The sequence below is a fragment of the Oncorhynchus nerka genome, linkage group LG9a (genome assembly GCF_034236695.1).
Source record: "Oncorhynchus nerka isolate Pitt River linkage group LG9a, Oner_Uvic_2.0, whole genome shotgun sequence".
NCBI lineage: Eukaryota > Metazoa > Chordata > Actinopteri > Salmoniformes > Salmonidae > Oncorhynchus > Oncorhynchus nerka.
In genome coordinates, this window is record NC_088404.1 from 21,527,509 (window position 1) to 21,541,643 (window position 14,135).

General features: G+C 41.4%; 1 protein-coding gene across 2 annotated transcripts in view; it reads right to left on the reverse strand.

Annotated features, from left to right (window-relative positions):
- Positions 1 to 7,712: 7,712 nt before the first annotated feature.
- Positions 7,713 to 14,135, reverse strand: part of LOC115134039 (engulfment and cell motility protein 3-like) — a 63,204-nt gene continuing 56,781 nt past the window's right edge. For both annotated transcript variants that reach the window (XM_029667583.2, XM_065022411.1), the window contains 2 exons: positions 12,422 to 12,502; positions 7,713 to 12,188 (listed from right to left, as the gene is read on the reverse strand). In XM_029667583.2, coding sequence (XP_029523443.1) covers positions 11,976 to 12,188; positions 12,422 to 12,502 — 294 coding nt within the window. In that variant the 3' untranslated portion in view covers positions 7,713 to 11,975. The remainder of the gene's footprint in view (positions 12,189 to 12,421; positions 12,503 to 14,135) is intronic.

Here is a 14,135-nt window from a genome sequence, read left to right on the forward strand (position 1 = left end):
CTATTTTGTGAAGTGCACCAGTCCCTCCTGCAGCAAAGCATCACCACAACATGATGCTGCCACCCCCGTGCTTCACGGTTGGGATAGTGTTCTTCAGCTTGCAAGCCTCCCCCTTTTTCCTCCAAACATAACGATGGTCATTATGGCCAAGCAGTTCTGTTTTTGTTTCATCAGACCAGAGGATATTTCTCAAACTCCCCATGTGCAGTTGCAAACCGTAGTCTGGCTTTTTATGGCGGTTTTTGAGCAGTGGCTTCTTCCTTGCTGAGCGGCCTTTCAGGTTATGTCAATATTGGACTCGTTTTTACTGTGGATATAGATACTTTTTTACCTGTTTATTCCAGCATCTTCACAAGGTCCTTTGCAGTTGTTCTGGGATTGATTTGCACTTTTCACACAAAAGTACATTCATCTCTAGGAGACAGAACGCGTCTCCTTCCTGAGCGGTATGACGGCTGTGTGGTCCCATGGTGTTTATACTTGCGTACTATTGTTTGTACAGTCTCAAAGTCAACAGTGAAGAGGCGACTCCGGGATGCTGGGCTTCTAGGCAGAGTTCCTCTGTCCAGTGTTCTTTTGTCCATCTTAATATTGGCCAGTCTGAGATATGGCTTTTTCTTTGCAACTCTGCCTAGAAGGCCAACATCCCGGTGTCGCCTCTTCACTGTTGACATTGACACTGGTGTTTTGTGGGTACCTGGGTGTCAGTTGGGGGAGGGGGGTTCACGGTGTTGAAGGCAGTGGATTGTTCTATGAGGATGAGAAAGAGATATTCAGCTTTGGCATTGAGGAGAGCCTCCGTGGCACATCAACATCAGTTGTGTGACCAGTCTTGAAGCCTGACTGATTAGGGTCAAGAAGATCGTTCTGAGAGAGATAGCAAAAGACTTGGTCAGAGTCCGCATGATCAAGTGTTTTGGAAAGAAAAGGAAAGGGAATCCGGTCTGTAGTTTGACGTCAGAGGAGTAGAGTGTTGGTTTCCATTTCTCTCCCCAATTGGTAGTTACGATATTGTCTCATTGCTGCAACTCCCCAACGGGTTTCTGAGGTCTTGGCTGATTTCGTTTGATATTCCCATGATGTCAAGCAAAGAGGCACTGAGTTTGAAGGTAGGCCTTGAAATATATCCAGAGGTACACCTCTAATTGACTCAAATGATGACTAAAATGATATCAGAAGCTTCTAAAGCTATAACAGACTTATTGTATGTAAACTTCTGACCCACTGGAATTGTGATACAGTGAATTGTAAGTGAAATAATCTCTCTGCAAACAATTGTTGGAAAAGACAAAACTATAGTTTGTTAACAAGAAATTTGTGGAGTGGTTGAAAACTAGTTTTAATAACTCCAAACAAAGTGTATGTAAACTTCCGACTACAACTGTATGTTTCTAGAATCATACCTCAATTGAGAATCTATTCACATTTAGATAGAGTATTTGGCTGTTTTGCCTTTGAACAGAACATGTAAGGTCCTTTGACTATAAGGAATAACGTTAGGCTCCTTTAGTCCATTATTGGACTAGTGATAAAGGTGCTCAAAGTTGACCCATTTTGCATAAACCACCATACCATGAGACATCCATGTCTTCATCACTGGAAAAGATGAACAGAGTATCATTTAAAAGATTAGTGTTGTTAAACTATTTATTGAAAAAACATTGAATTAAGTCATTTATTTATCAGCATTTGTAGGTTCGGTTCCAGGCTCTTATGGCCAGAAACAAATAACTTTCTTCTGAAACTCGTCAGTCTATATTGTTCTGAGAAATGAAGGCAATTCCATGTGAGAAATTTCCAAGAAATTGAAGATCTCGTACAACACTGTGTACTACTCCCTTCCCAGAACAGCACAAACTGTCCCTAACCAGAATAGAAAGTGGGAGGCCCCAGTGCACATCTGAGCAAGAGGACAAGTACATTAGCGTCTAGTTTGAGAAACTCAACTGGCAGCTTCATTAAATAGTACCCGCAAAACACCAGTCTCAACGTCAACAGTGAAGAGGCAACTCCAGGATGCTGGCCTTCTCGGCAGAGTTCCTCTGTACAGTGTCTGTGTTCTTTTTTCCATCTTAATATTTTATTTTTATTGGCGAGAGGCAAAGGTCGAGACATGCATCCTGCGAAACATGACCCGCTGCTTCTTAAAAACTTCTTAGGGCTGCAATCCCGTTAACAGGATCGATATGACAACAGCCAGTGAAAGTGCAGGGCGCCAAATTCAAAACAACAGAAATCTCATAATTAAAATTCCTCAAGCATACAAGTATTTTATACCATTTTAAAGGTCATCTTGTTGTTAATCCCACCAAAGTGTCCGATTTCAAATAGGCTTTACAGCGAAAGCACCACAAACGATTATGTTAGGTCAGAGCCAAGCCACAGAAAAACACAGCCCTTTTTCCAGTCAAAGAGAGGAGTCACAAAAAGCACAAATAGTGGTCAAATGAATCACTAACCTTTGATGATCTTCATCAGATGACACTCATAGGACTTCATGTTACACAATACATGTATGTTTTGTTCGGTAAATTTCATATTTATATTTTTAAAATCTCAGTATACATTGGGCGCGTTATGTTCAGTAGTTCAAAAACATCCGGTCAATTTGCAGAGAGGCTCATCAATTTACAGGAATACTCATCATAAATGTTGATGAAAATACAAGTGTTATACATTGAATTAAAGATATACTTCTCCTTAATGCAACCGCTGTGTCAGATTTAAAAAAGCTTTATGGAAAAAGCAAACCATGCTATAATCTGAGAACAGCACTCAGAGAACAAATACATATATCCGCCATGTTGGAGTCAACAGAAGTCAGAAATAACATAGTAAATATTCACTTACCTTTGATGATCTTCATCAGAATGCACTCCCAGGAATCCCAGGTCCACAATAAATGTTTGATTTGTTCGATAATGTACATCATTTATGTCCATATAGCTACATTTGTTAGCGCGTTTGGTAAACAAATCAAAACTCACGAAGCACGTTCACTAGTTGCATACAAAATGTCAAAAAGTTCCATTACAGACCTTAGAAACTTGTCAAACGATGCATGGAATCAATCTTTAGGATGTTTTTAACATATATCTTCAATAATATTCCAACCGGAGAATTCCATTGTCTGTAGAAAAGCAATGGAACGAGAGCTACCTCTCATGTGAAATGCTCGTGACCAGCCCGTGACTGCTGCCAGACCTCTGACTCAATCCACTCTCATTTGGCCCCACTTCACAAAAGAAGCCTCAAACAAGTTTCTAAAGACGGTTGAAGCCTTAGGAAGTGAGAGATGACCAATATCCCACTGTAACTTCAATAGGGGCTGAGTTGAAAATCGACCAACCTCAGAATACCCACTTCCTGGTTGGATTTCTTCTCAGGTTATTGCCTGCCATATGAGTTCTGGTATACACAGACATCATTCAAACAGTTTTAGAAACTTCAGAGTGTTTTCTATCCAATACTAATAATAATAATATGCCTATATTAGCAACTTGTACTGAGGAGCAGGCGGTTTACTCTGGGCACCTTTTCATCCAAGCTACTCAATACTGCCCCTGCAGCCATAAGAAGTTAAGACACTGTTTGCTTAACCCAGAATCCAGCCGCACCAATGTGTCAGAGGAAATACCATTTGACTGACGACCAAAGTCAACTTGCAAGTGCCCAGCCCGCCACAAGGAGTTACAAGAACGTAATGAGCCAAGGAAAGCACATCTCCCGGTACTAATTGCTGATTGCGTAGGAGAGGAGCAACCACTCCCCTTCTAACAGCCACTAATTACCAAAACAACAACAGTCACAAATTGCCCTGCCCCTTTATCCTGGTTGATGTGTCAAAAATCATCTACAGGTCATGAGGAGTCAGCAGTTCACACACCAAATCGGCTACTAGGAAGACAGGCAACCCTTAAAGGTTCCATATGCAGAAATCGCTTCTCTATTTCCTGGTTTCAAAAATTCTAATTGTTCGCCTAATTTCAGCTCATGTGACAAAACAAGCAATGCATAGTGTAGAGAATCATTGTACAATCTAAACTACTGTGAAATATATTTTCAATAAGCAAAAATATTGAATTTTCAGCTGTTTGAAGCTGGTGTACAAAACTGAAAGTAAAAGATGCAAATACTAGATGAGAGAGGCCTGTAATTTTCATCATAGGTACACTTCAACTATGACAGACAAAATTAGAAAAGAAATCCAAAAATCACATTGTAGGATTTTTAATGAATTTATTTGCAAATTATGGTGGAAAATAAGTATTTGGTCAATAACAAAAGTTTATCAATACTTTGTTATATACCCTTTGTTGGCAATGACAGAGGTCAAATATTTTCTGTCTTCACAAGGTTTTCACACACTGTTGCTGGTATTTTGGCCCACTCCTCCATGCAGATCTCCTCTAGAGCAGTGATGTTTTGGGGCTGTTGCTGGGCAACACAGATTTTCAACTCCCTCCAAAGATTTTCTATGGGGTTGAGATCTGGAGACTGGCTCGGCCACTCCAGGACCTTGAAATGCTTCTTACGAAGCCACTCCTTCGTTGCCTGGGCGGTGTGTTTGGGATCATTGTCATGCTGAAAGACCCAGCCACGTTTCATCTTCAATGCCCTTGCTGATGGAAGGAGGTTTTCACTCAAAATCTCACGATACATGGCCCCATTCATTCTTTCCTTTACACGGATCAGTCGTCCTGGTCCCTTTGCAGAAAAACAGCCCAAAATGCATGATGTTTCCACCCCCATGCTTCACAGTAGGTATGGTGTTCTTTGGATGCAACTCAGCATTCTTTGTCCTCCAAACACGACGAGTTGAGTTTTTACCAAAAACTTCTATTTTGGTTTCATCTGACCATATGAAATTCTCCCAATCTTCTTCTGGATCATCCAAATGCTCTCTAGCAAACTTCAGACGGGCCTGGACATGTACTGGCTTAAGCAGGGGGACACGTCTGGCACTGCAGGATTTGAGTCCCTGGCGGCGTAGTGTGTTACTGATGGTAGGCTTTGTTACTTTGGTCCTAGCTCTCTGCAGGTCATTCACTAGGTCCCTCCGTGTGGTTCTGGGATTTTTGCTCACCGTTCTTGTGATCATTTTGACCCCACGGGGTGAGATCTTGCGTGGAGCCCCAGATCGAGGGAGATTATCAGTGGTCTTGTATGTCTTCCATTTCCTAATAATTGCTCCCACAGTTGATTTCTTCAAACCAAGCTGCTTACCTATTGCAGATTCTGTCTTCCCAGCCTGGTGCAGGTCTACAATTTTGTTTCTGGTGTCCTTTGACAGCTCTTTGGTCTTCGCCATAGTGGAGTTTGGAGTGTGACTGTTTGAGGTTGTGGACAGGTGTCTTTTATACTGATAACAAGTTCAAACAGGTTCCATTAATACAGGTAACGAGTGGAGGACAGAGGAGCCTCTTAAAGAAGAAGTTACAGGTCTGTGAGAGCCAGACGTTTTGCTAGTTTGTAGATGACCAAATACTTATTTTCCACCATAATTTGCAAATAAATTCATTAAAAATCCTACAATGTGATTTTCTGGCCTCTCTCATCTTTTTAAGTGGGAGAACTTGCACAATTGGTGGCTGACTAAATACTTTTTTGCCCCACTGTATATATACAGGCTATGGTTAAGCCTAGGAGTTTTTCCTGATGAGGCAGGATTAACTATTGGCCCTAGTTTTAGGTTATTATCAATGCCAATAGTTTTTCCTGGTCAGGTTAGGAAAAACTCCATAAAGTGATTGAGTGGTTGATGACCATTGAATGGGGAACCCTAGTTAACCCGGGCCTTTGTTGTTGTGAGCATGTGCTGCATTATCCAGACCTCCAGCGCCTCTCTCTCTCCATGCTGCCTGAGATCAGTGATGACAGCTTGGCGTCGGTGGCCTACCAATGCCGCAGCCTCACCAGCCTGGACTTCAGCCACTGCCCCCGCATTAGTGACCAGGGTATCGCCCGTGCCGCCCCTTACCTCGCCAGGCTGCAGCACCTCTACCTGTCCTGCTGCAATGCACTCACAGATAGGTGAGACACACACCAACATACACACAGACAGAATGTAAAACTAAGCCAGTACTATGAAACAGTGAAGCATTGTTTAAGTTGAGTAACTAGAACTAGACTGTGATAAATAAATTATGTTATCTGTATATCAGTGTGTGACAGCAGTAAACTTATGCTCCCACAGGTCTCTATCCATGCTCGTCCAACACTGTAAGAGACTGCGGATGTTGGAGCAAACCATTGAAGTGAGCTCAGCATTGCATGTAGATAGGTTTGGCTGCTAGGCTGAAGTAGCAAGCACATGCACATTAAGAGAAGATGATATCCAGGCCATATGACACCCAGACCATACTCTATTTTTGTAGGAATACATTAACCAAGACCATACGTGCATTCATGACAGCTGAACGTGCTGTGGTCAGCAGGGTATAGGAAGAAAGATGTAGGCAAGATAACTGATGACTAACACATAAAACATGGGCATGCAGTATATACATTATTTTTAGAACATGGAAAGAGTTCTGCCATCGTTGTTACCAAAACCGGATACTAAGGGGGAGTAGCTCTATTTACATATGTGATGTACCCCAGTACTATGTATGTATAAAAGTGAAGCCAGGGTTGAGACGCGGCGGCTTTCCCGCGGACCAGCACGGCTTTAATAACTTGCATTAAAGTCTACATTGAATTCAACAGTTTCTTCTGAGAGTATTATATTTCTGTAACAATTATCTACGACACGGACACTGGACATCTCCATGTGTAAATACATCTCCCTAACAATGGTTGAGCTCCTTCAATCACAGCTTCCATTCATAGAGAACGTCCACTGCCGCTTTGTGGGTGGAACTGACCTGACCCTCCATCTCTGATTTTTTCTCTCCCCAGCTGCTTGAATCACATTTCAGTAATTGCATTACGCACCTACTTGCTCCTATTATCCAGAGTTTATTTGTAATAGATTCAGTAGTTTATTTTAGTTTCAAACCCATGTGAACTCTAAAACTAGCAGGTTCCAGCAGTTAGACACTTAGTAGGCCTCATAGAGCCAATTTCTTAGAGTCAAATTGTCTAGTGCTGGATTAAAAATCCTTCTCATTGGAGAATCTCCCATGTAAATGCATTTTAGGCCAGGATTCATTCTGATAGCGCTTTGTAGGCTATGTGCAATTTCCAAGTAATTCACGGTTGAGCCGACATATGGAGCATTTACCATGAATGCGTTCTCGCGAATGCGGGAACATTGCCTTCAAAAGGTGCTTAGCAGACAAAGCACGATCAGATTACATCCTGGCTGTAGTCTGCTCCAGCCCCTCCAACCTAATGAGTATGTGTGGGAGAGGTTGGGGGGGAAAGCAGAAGACACATTTCCATCCTGTATGGACTAATAAAGTATTTTATCTAGTCTAGGAACATAATTAATCTGTGTCTGAGGACCCTGGCCCTTAATCATCATGTTTTTAGTTGAGCAGGCTTAAGTCATTTTGTATTCAACTTAATTTAACACTGCCACTGAAGGAAGCAAACTAGTTCAAATGTTTCTTTGTGTAAAATTACATATGTATTTATTTAATATTTAATTATATCAATAAATGTACATTTATCTCTTGTTTATCTGTTGCTTGGAATCATCCATGAGTTGGAGTAGATTTGTTTATTCTACAATTCCACCAGACCATGAACCAAGCTAGACAAAGACAATCTGTATAAATCATATTTATTCATGTCAACCCTAATCTTAGTAAAGCATAAATTAGGGGTTACTATGGAGATTATTGTGTGTTTAACATGAACACACGTGCAATGAACAGCAAAATCACCACCAATTTCAGAGAAGCCCAGATCACTGGCTAAGGAACTGGCTACAAAAATCCATTATTATGAGTTGACCTTTTCACCCGTCTCACAGGCCATTGAGATTTTGAATATGTAAAGTTGAAGGTCCACCATACTAATAGCACATTGGTTTACTGTTTTACAATATATTACAGTCAGATTTGATGAGGTCAGATTTATTTATTAGAATCATTCATATTGTCATGAAAATAAATCCTAAGTACCCTACAACAATATCAATGTTGAACTAATATCCATTTAGTATGGACTGAAATTCATAGTGGACCTTTTAGAGCATTTGCCCTCAGCTCCAGAGCAAAAATGGTTACCAGGCAAAATGAATTAATAGCAGAGATAAATATATGGTGCTTGAAGCTAAATCATTTGTCAGTGATACAAAATACTTATCTGTACCTTAGCTACATTATCTGTATCTTAAGCTACCTTATCTGTAGCTTGAATAGTACCTACAATAAAGAGCATATGGAAGGTGATTGTATCGTTGATCAAGCTCTCAACACCAATAAAAGCACAAAAGCCCATTGCCTAAGACAGAACCGTTTGAATGTTAGCCATCAAACCTTAGGACAACCTTAAATAAAGCGTACAGAAGATCAATCATGATCATCAGCCCATGTGAGTATCTCTGAGGTATTCTCATCAAAGGGCTCATAAGCAAATGGAACTAATTAAAATGCTATCTGCACATACAGTGCCTTCGGAAAGTGTTCAGACCCCTTGACTTTTTTCACATTTTGTTACACCTTACTCTAAAATTGAATAAATCTTTTTTTTTTTTTCATCAATCTACACACAATACCACATAATGACAAATAAAAAACAGTTTAACAATTTAAAATTTAAATATCACATTTACATAAGTATTCAGACCCTTTTCTCAGTACTTTGTTGAAGCACCTTTGGCAACGATTACAGAATCAAGTCTTCTTGGGTAGGACACTACAAGCTTGGCACACCTGTATTTGGGGAGGTTCTACCATTCTTTTCTGCAGATCCTCTCAAGCTCTGTCAGGTTGGATGGGGAGTGTTGCTGCACAGCTATTTTCAGGTTTCCAGAGATGTTAGATCGGGCTCTAGCAGGGCCACTCAAGGACATTCAGAGACTTGTCCCGAAGCCACTCCTGCGTTGTGTTGGCTGTATAATTAGGGTCGTTGTCCTGTTGGAAGCTGAACCTTCACCCCAGTCTGAGGTCTGGAGCAGGTCTTCAAGGATCTCTCTGTACTTTGCTCCGTTCATCTTTGCCTTGATCCCGACTAGTCTCCCAGTCCCTGCCGCTGAAAAACATCCCCACAGCATGATGCTGCCACCACCATGCTTCATTGTAGGGATGGTGCAAGGTTTCCTCCAGATGTGACACTTGGTATTCAGGCCAAAGAGTTCAATCTTGGTTTCATCAGACCAGAGAATCTTGTTTCTCATCGTCTGAGAGTCTTTAGGTGCCTCAAGCAGGCTGTCATGTACTTTTACTGAGGAGTGGCTTCCGTCTGGCCACTCTACCATAAAGGCCTGACTGGTGGAGTGCTGCAGAGATGGTTGTCCTTCTGGAAGGTTCTCCCATCTCCACAAAGTGACCATCGGGTTCTTGGTCACCACCCTGACCAAGGCCCTTGTGCCCTGATTACTCAGTTTGGCCAGGCGGCCAGTTCTAGGAAGAGTCTTGGTGGTTCCAAACTTCTTCCATTTAAGAATGATGGAGGCCACTGTGTACTTGGGAACCTTCAATGCTGCAGACATTTTTTGGTACCCTTCCCCAGATCAGTGCCTCGACACAATCCTGTCTTGGAGTTCTACAGATAATTCCTTCAACCTCATGGTTTGGTTTTTGCTCTGACATGCACTCTCAACTGTGGGACCTTATATAGACAGGTGTGTGCCTTTCCAAATCATGTCCAAGCAATTGAATTTATCACAGGTGGACTCCAATCAAGTTGTAGAAACAATGATCAATGGAAACAGGATGCACCGGAGATCAATTTCGAGTCTCATAGCAAAGGATCTGAATACTTATGCACATTTCTGTTTTTTATTTTTAATACATTTGCAAAAATGTCTAAAAACTTGTTTTCACATTGTCATTATGGGGTATTGTGTGTAGATTGCTGAGATTATTATTATTTTTTAATTCATTTTAGAATAAGTCTGTAACATAACCAAATGTGGAAAAAGTCACTGGGTCTGAATACTTTCCGAAGGCACTGTACATATAAAGGATATTTCATATATTATAAATAGGGATTCTACCAGGCTTGGAGCCTGATTATCTTGGTTACCTCTATTTTCTTGTTTCTGTCTTCAAATTATTAAAGTACCACTTTAGAACAGGGAGTTAGGATTCTGCTAGCTAGCAGATTGTAACGGGCTAATGTGATGCTCCATTAGCCATTACAGAATAAGTACTGTTAGGCATAGCACAGAGAATTTTCGACCAACCTTAACTTGGCGATACTATCTGCACCATTTTCCCCTTTGTGGGCCAGTCCCTAGCAATTCCAGTTCCAGCTAATGAGATTGACCCCCTAGCCACTTGAGTGACTACTAGCAAGAATCATACACAGCAGAGTGAGAAAGAGCAATGACGTGGTACACATATCTGCACATGTGATGTATTACGCAATATTCGGGGACCACTTTTGGCTCATGGGTGCTACTTTCAGAACTACTGTCTAAAAAGTATAGAAAAGTACCAGAGAATCCCTTTAAGGTTGGTGGAAAATGCTATGTGCTACGCCAAACTGTACCTATCCTGTAAAGACTAATAAAACCCGTTACAATCTGCGAGACAGGATTCTGTTGGTGTAGGAGGTCAAGTTGTTAAGTACCATGTCAACTAGGTGCTCAAGGGTCGATGTGCCCTTGAGCAAGGCACTTAACTGTAATTGCTCCTGTAAGTCGCTCTGGATGAGAGCATCTGCTAAATTACTGAAATGTAAAATGTAAACATCAAAACAAGTGATTCTGTCTCAGAGGCATATATATATACAAAAATATATATGTATTGTTTTGTTCTGTTTCAATCCTTTGGTTCAGTACGTTCAGAAGAGCTGTCATGCTGCCTGTTTCACAAAGGTATCAGTTTATAGAAAACCCCCAAAAAGTTGAAAAACTAGAAAAACTTAAACACAGATATGACCAAAACGAAACATGAACTCTGCCCAAACACAATACACAGAGGACTGTGAAGGACTGGAGCCATGGAGAGGTGACGCCCGAAGTAAGAATGGGAGAAACGCTGAAGACAAGTAATGCTAAAGTATGAAGCATTCAACTATAGAAAACATAACTCCCTTCATTAGCCACTTGTCATTTTGTGGGTAATTTCTTGAAAACCGTTTTTATAGTTTCAAAATGTCCAAATGATTGTGTTTTTTTTATCCTAATTTAATATTGTATTGTGTGTATATATATATATATATATATATATATATATATATATTACCGTAAATATTGATCACATTGTGTATGATCATATATTTTGATACATTGAATGTTAATATTGTCAACCTATGTTATATATTTTTTACCTCCCGTTTCAGGAAGTGATGTCACTGAGAACTGCCCCTATATATAGGACCTTCCACCCCCACCTGGGATATGGATGCCTGATGAAGACCTAAGGGTTGAAACGTTAAATATCACCTGGGAGCAGCAGTGTGCAGCGTTTTCCTTTCTGTTTTTCATTTCTACAGTTACAATACACTTGTGTTCCCAGACCACACCCCAAAAGATGACCACTCTAATAGTACCTAAGGAATCACGTTCAGCCTCTCGTCTTCCACATTACTCCGCCCATATAAGAAGACATCTTTGCCTCTGCTTTAGATCATCTTTATATCCATCCAGGCCTCCATGTTGCCACTGTTCCTGCTGTGTATCTAGCTATGTCCACATGCTTGGTCGTTATTGGGGTACATTCAGTGACATGAAACATTCTGAATGTTGCAGATAGAAATAGAATGAATAGAACTGACATATGCCCCTATTCCATAGGACAGATGATCATGTATGTTCTACTTCATGCATTTCTATCCGAACATTCTGTAACGTTACATCCTCCTGAACAAGCCCCAGGTCTCCTCCTCTACCATGCCTTGACCTCTCTCCAGGCCTACTGCTCAGCCTGGCTTAAGTCGTAGCAGAAGTTGAAGTTGCTGGGGGGTTTGGGCACCGGGGGGGCGCAGTCTGGGATGGGCACGTTCTCCAGGTCCAGGAGGCGGAGCTTGATCTCCATGGAAAGCAGGATATCCAGCTCACTCCTCATGCATTCACTACTCATGTCCCGCCCCAGGAGCACGCTCAGTCCATCTGTCCACAGGCAGAACTGAAGGAGGGAGACAGAGATATCATCTTGTTATTTGACCATCTTTGTTATACTTTATGTTTACTTTGGCAATGTACTGTAAATGCTTTAAATTTACACACCAATTAAGTTATTGAATTGAGAGAGAAAGATAAACAGAGAGAAAGAGAGATGTGTGATTTAACTCTGGGAAAAGAGAGTGGGAGAAGGATGTGGACAATACAGACACTAGCTCCTGTGACATGACTACTCACATCTGTTCTGGATGAGGCAATAAAGTTGAGGCTGTACTCCTCCACGTCATAAGTGATGCTGAAAGCCAGGTCCAACCCTTCCTGCAGGACACAGCACAACATAGTTTATGGAGGGCCAGGTACAGTGGGGCAAAAAAATATTTAGTCAGCCACCAATTGTGCAAGTTCTCCCACTTAAAAAGATGAGACAAGCCTGTAATTTTCATCATAGGTACACTTCAACTATGACAGACAAAATGAGAAAAGAAATCCAGAAAATCACATTGTAGGATTTTTTATGAATTTATTTGCAAATTATGGTGTAAAATAAGTATTTGGTCAATAACAAAAGTTTATCTCAATACTTTGTTATATACCCTTTGTTGGCAATGACAGAGGTCAAAGGTTTTCTGTAAGTCTTCACAAGGTTTTCACACACTGTTGCTGGTATTTTGGCCCATTCCTCCATGCAGATCTCCTCTAGAGCAGTGATGTTTTGGGGCTGTTGCTGGGCAACACAGACTTTCAACTCCCTCCAAAGATTTTCTATGGGGTTGAGATCTGGAGAATGGCTCGGCCACTCCAGGACCTTGAAATGCTTCTTAAGAAGCCACTCCCTCGTTGCCCGGGCGGTGTGTTTGGGATCATTGTCATGCTGGAAGACCCAGCCACGTTTCATCTTCAATGCCCTTGTTGATGGAAGGAGGTTTTCACTCAAAATCTCACGATACATGGCCCCATTCATTCTTTCCTTTACACGGATCAGTCGTCCTGGTCCCTTTGCAGAAAAACAGCCCCAAAGCATGATGTTTCCACCCCCATGCTTCACAGTAGGTATGGTGTTCTTTGGATGCAACTCAGCATTCTTTGTCCTCCAAACACGACGAGTTGAGTTTTTACCAAAAAGTTATATTTTGGTTTCATCTGACCATATGACTTTCTCCCAATCTTCTTCTGAATCATCGAAATGCTCTCTAGCAAACTTCAGACGGTCCTGGACATGTACTGGCTTAAGCAGGGGGACACGTCTGGCACTGCAGGATTTGAGTCCCTGGCTGCGTAGTGTGTTACTGATGGTAGGCTTTGTTACTTTGGTCCCAGCTCTCTGCAGGTCATTCACCAGGTCCCCCCGTGTGGTTCTGGGATTTTTGCTCACCGTTCTTGTGATCCCACGGGGTGAGATCTTGCGTGGAGCCCCAGATCGAGGGAGATTATCAGTGGTCTTGTATGTCTTCCATTTCCTAATAATTGCTCCCACAGTTGATTTCTTCAAACCAAGCTGCTTACCTATTGCAGATTCAGACTTCCCAGCCTGGTGCACGTCTACAATTCTGTTTCTGGTGTCCTTTGACAGCTCTTTGGTCTTGGCCATAATGGAGTTTGGAGTGTGACTGTTTGAGGTTGTGGACAGGTGTCTTTTATACTGATAACAAGTTCAAACAGGTGCCATTAAATACAGGTAACGAGTGGAGGACAGAGGAGCCTCTTAAAGAAGAAGTTACAGGTCTGTGAGAGCCAGAAATCTTGTTTGTTTGTAGGTGATCAAATACTTATTTTCCACCATAATTTGCAAATAAATTCATTAAAAATCCTACAATGTGATTTTCTGGATTTTTTTCCCTCATTTTGTCTGTCATAGTTGAAGTGTACCTATGATGAAAATTAGAGGCCTCTCTCATCTTTTTAAGTGGGAGAACTTGCACAATTGGTGGCTGACTAAATACTTTTTTCCCCG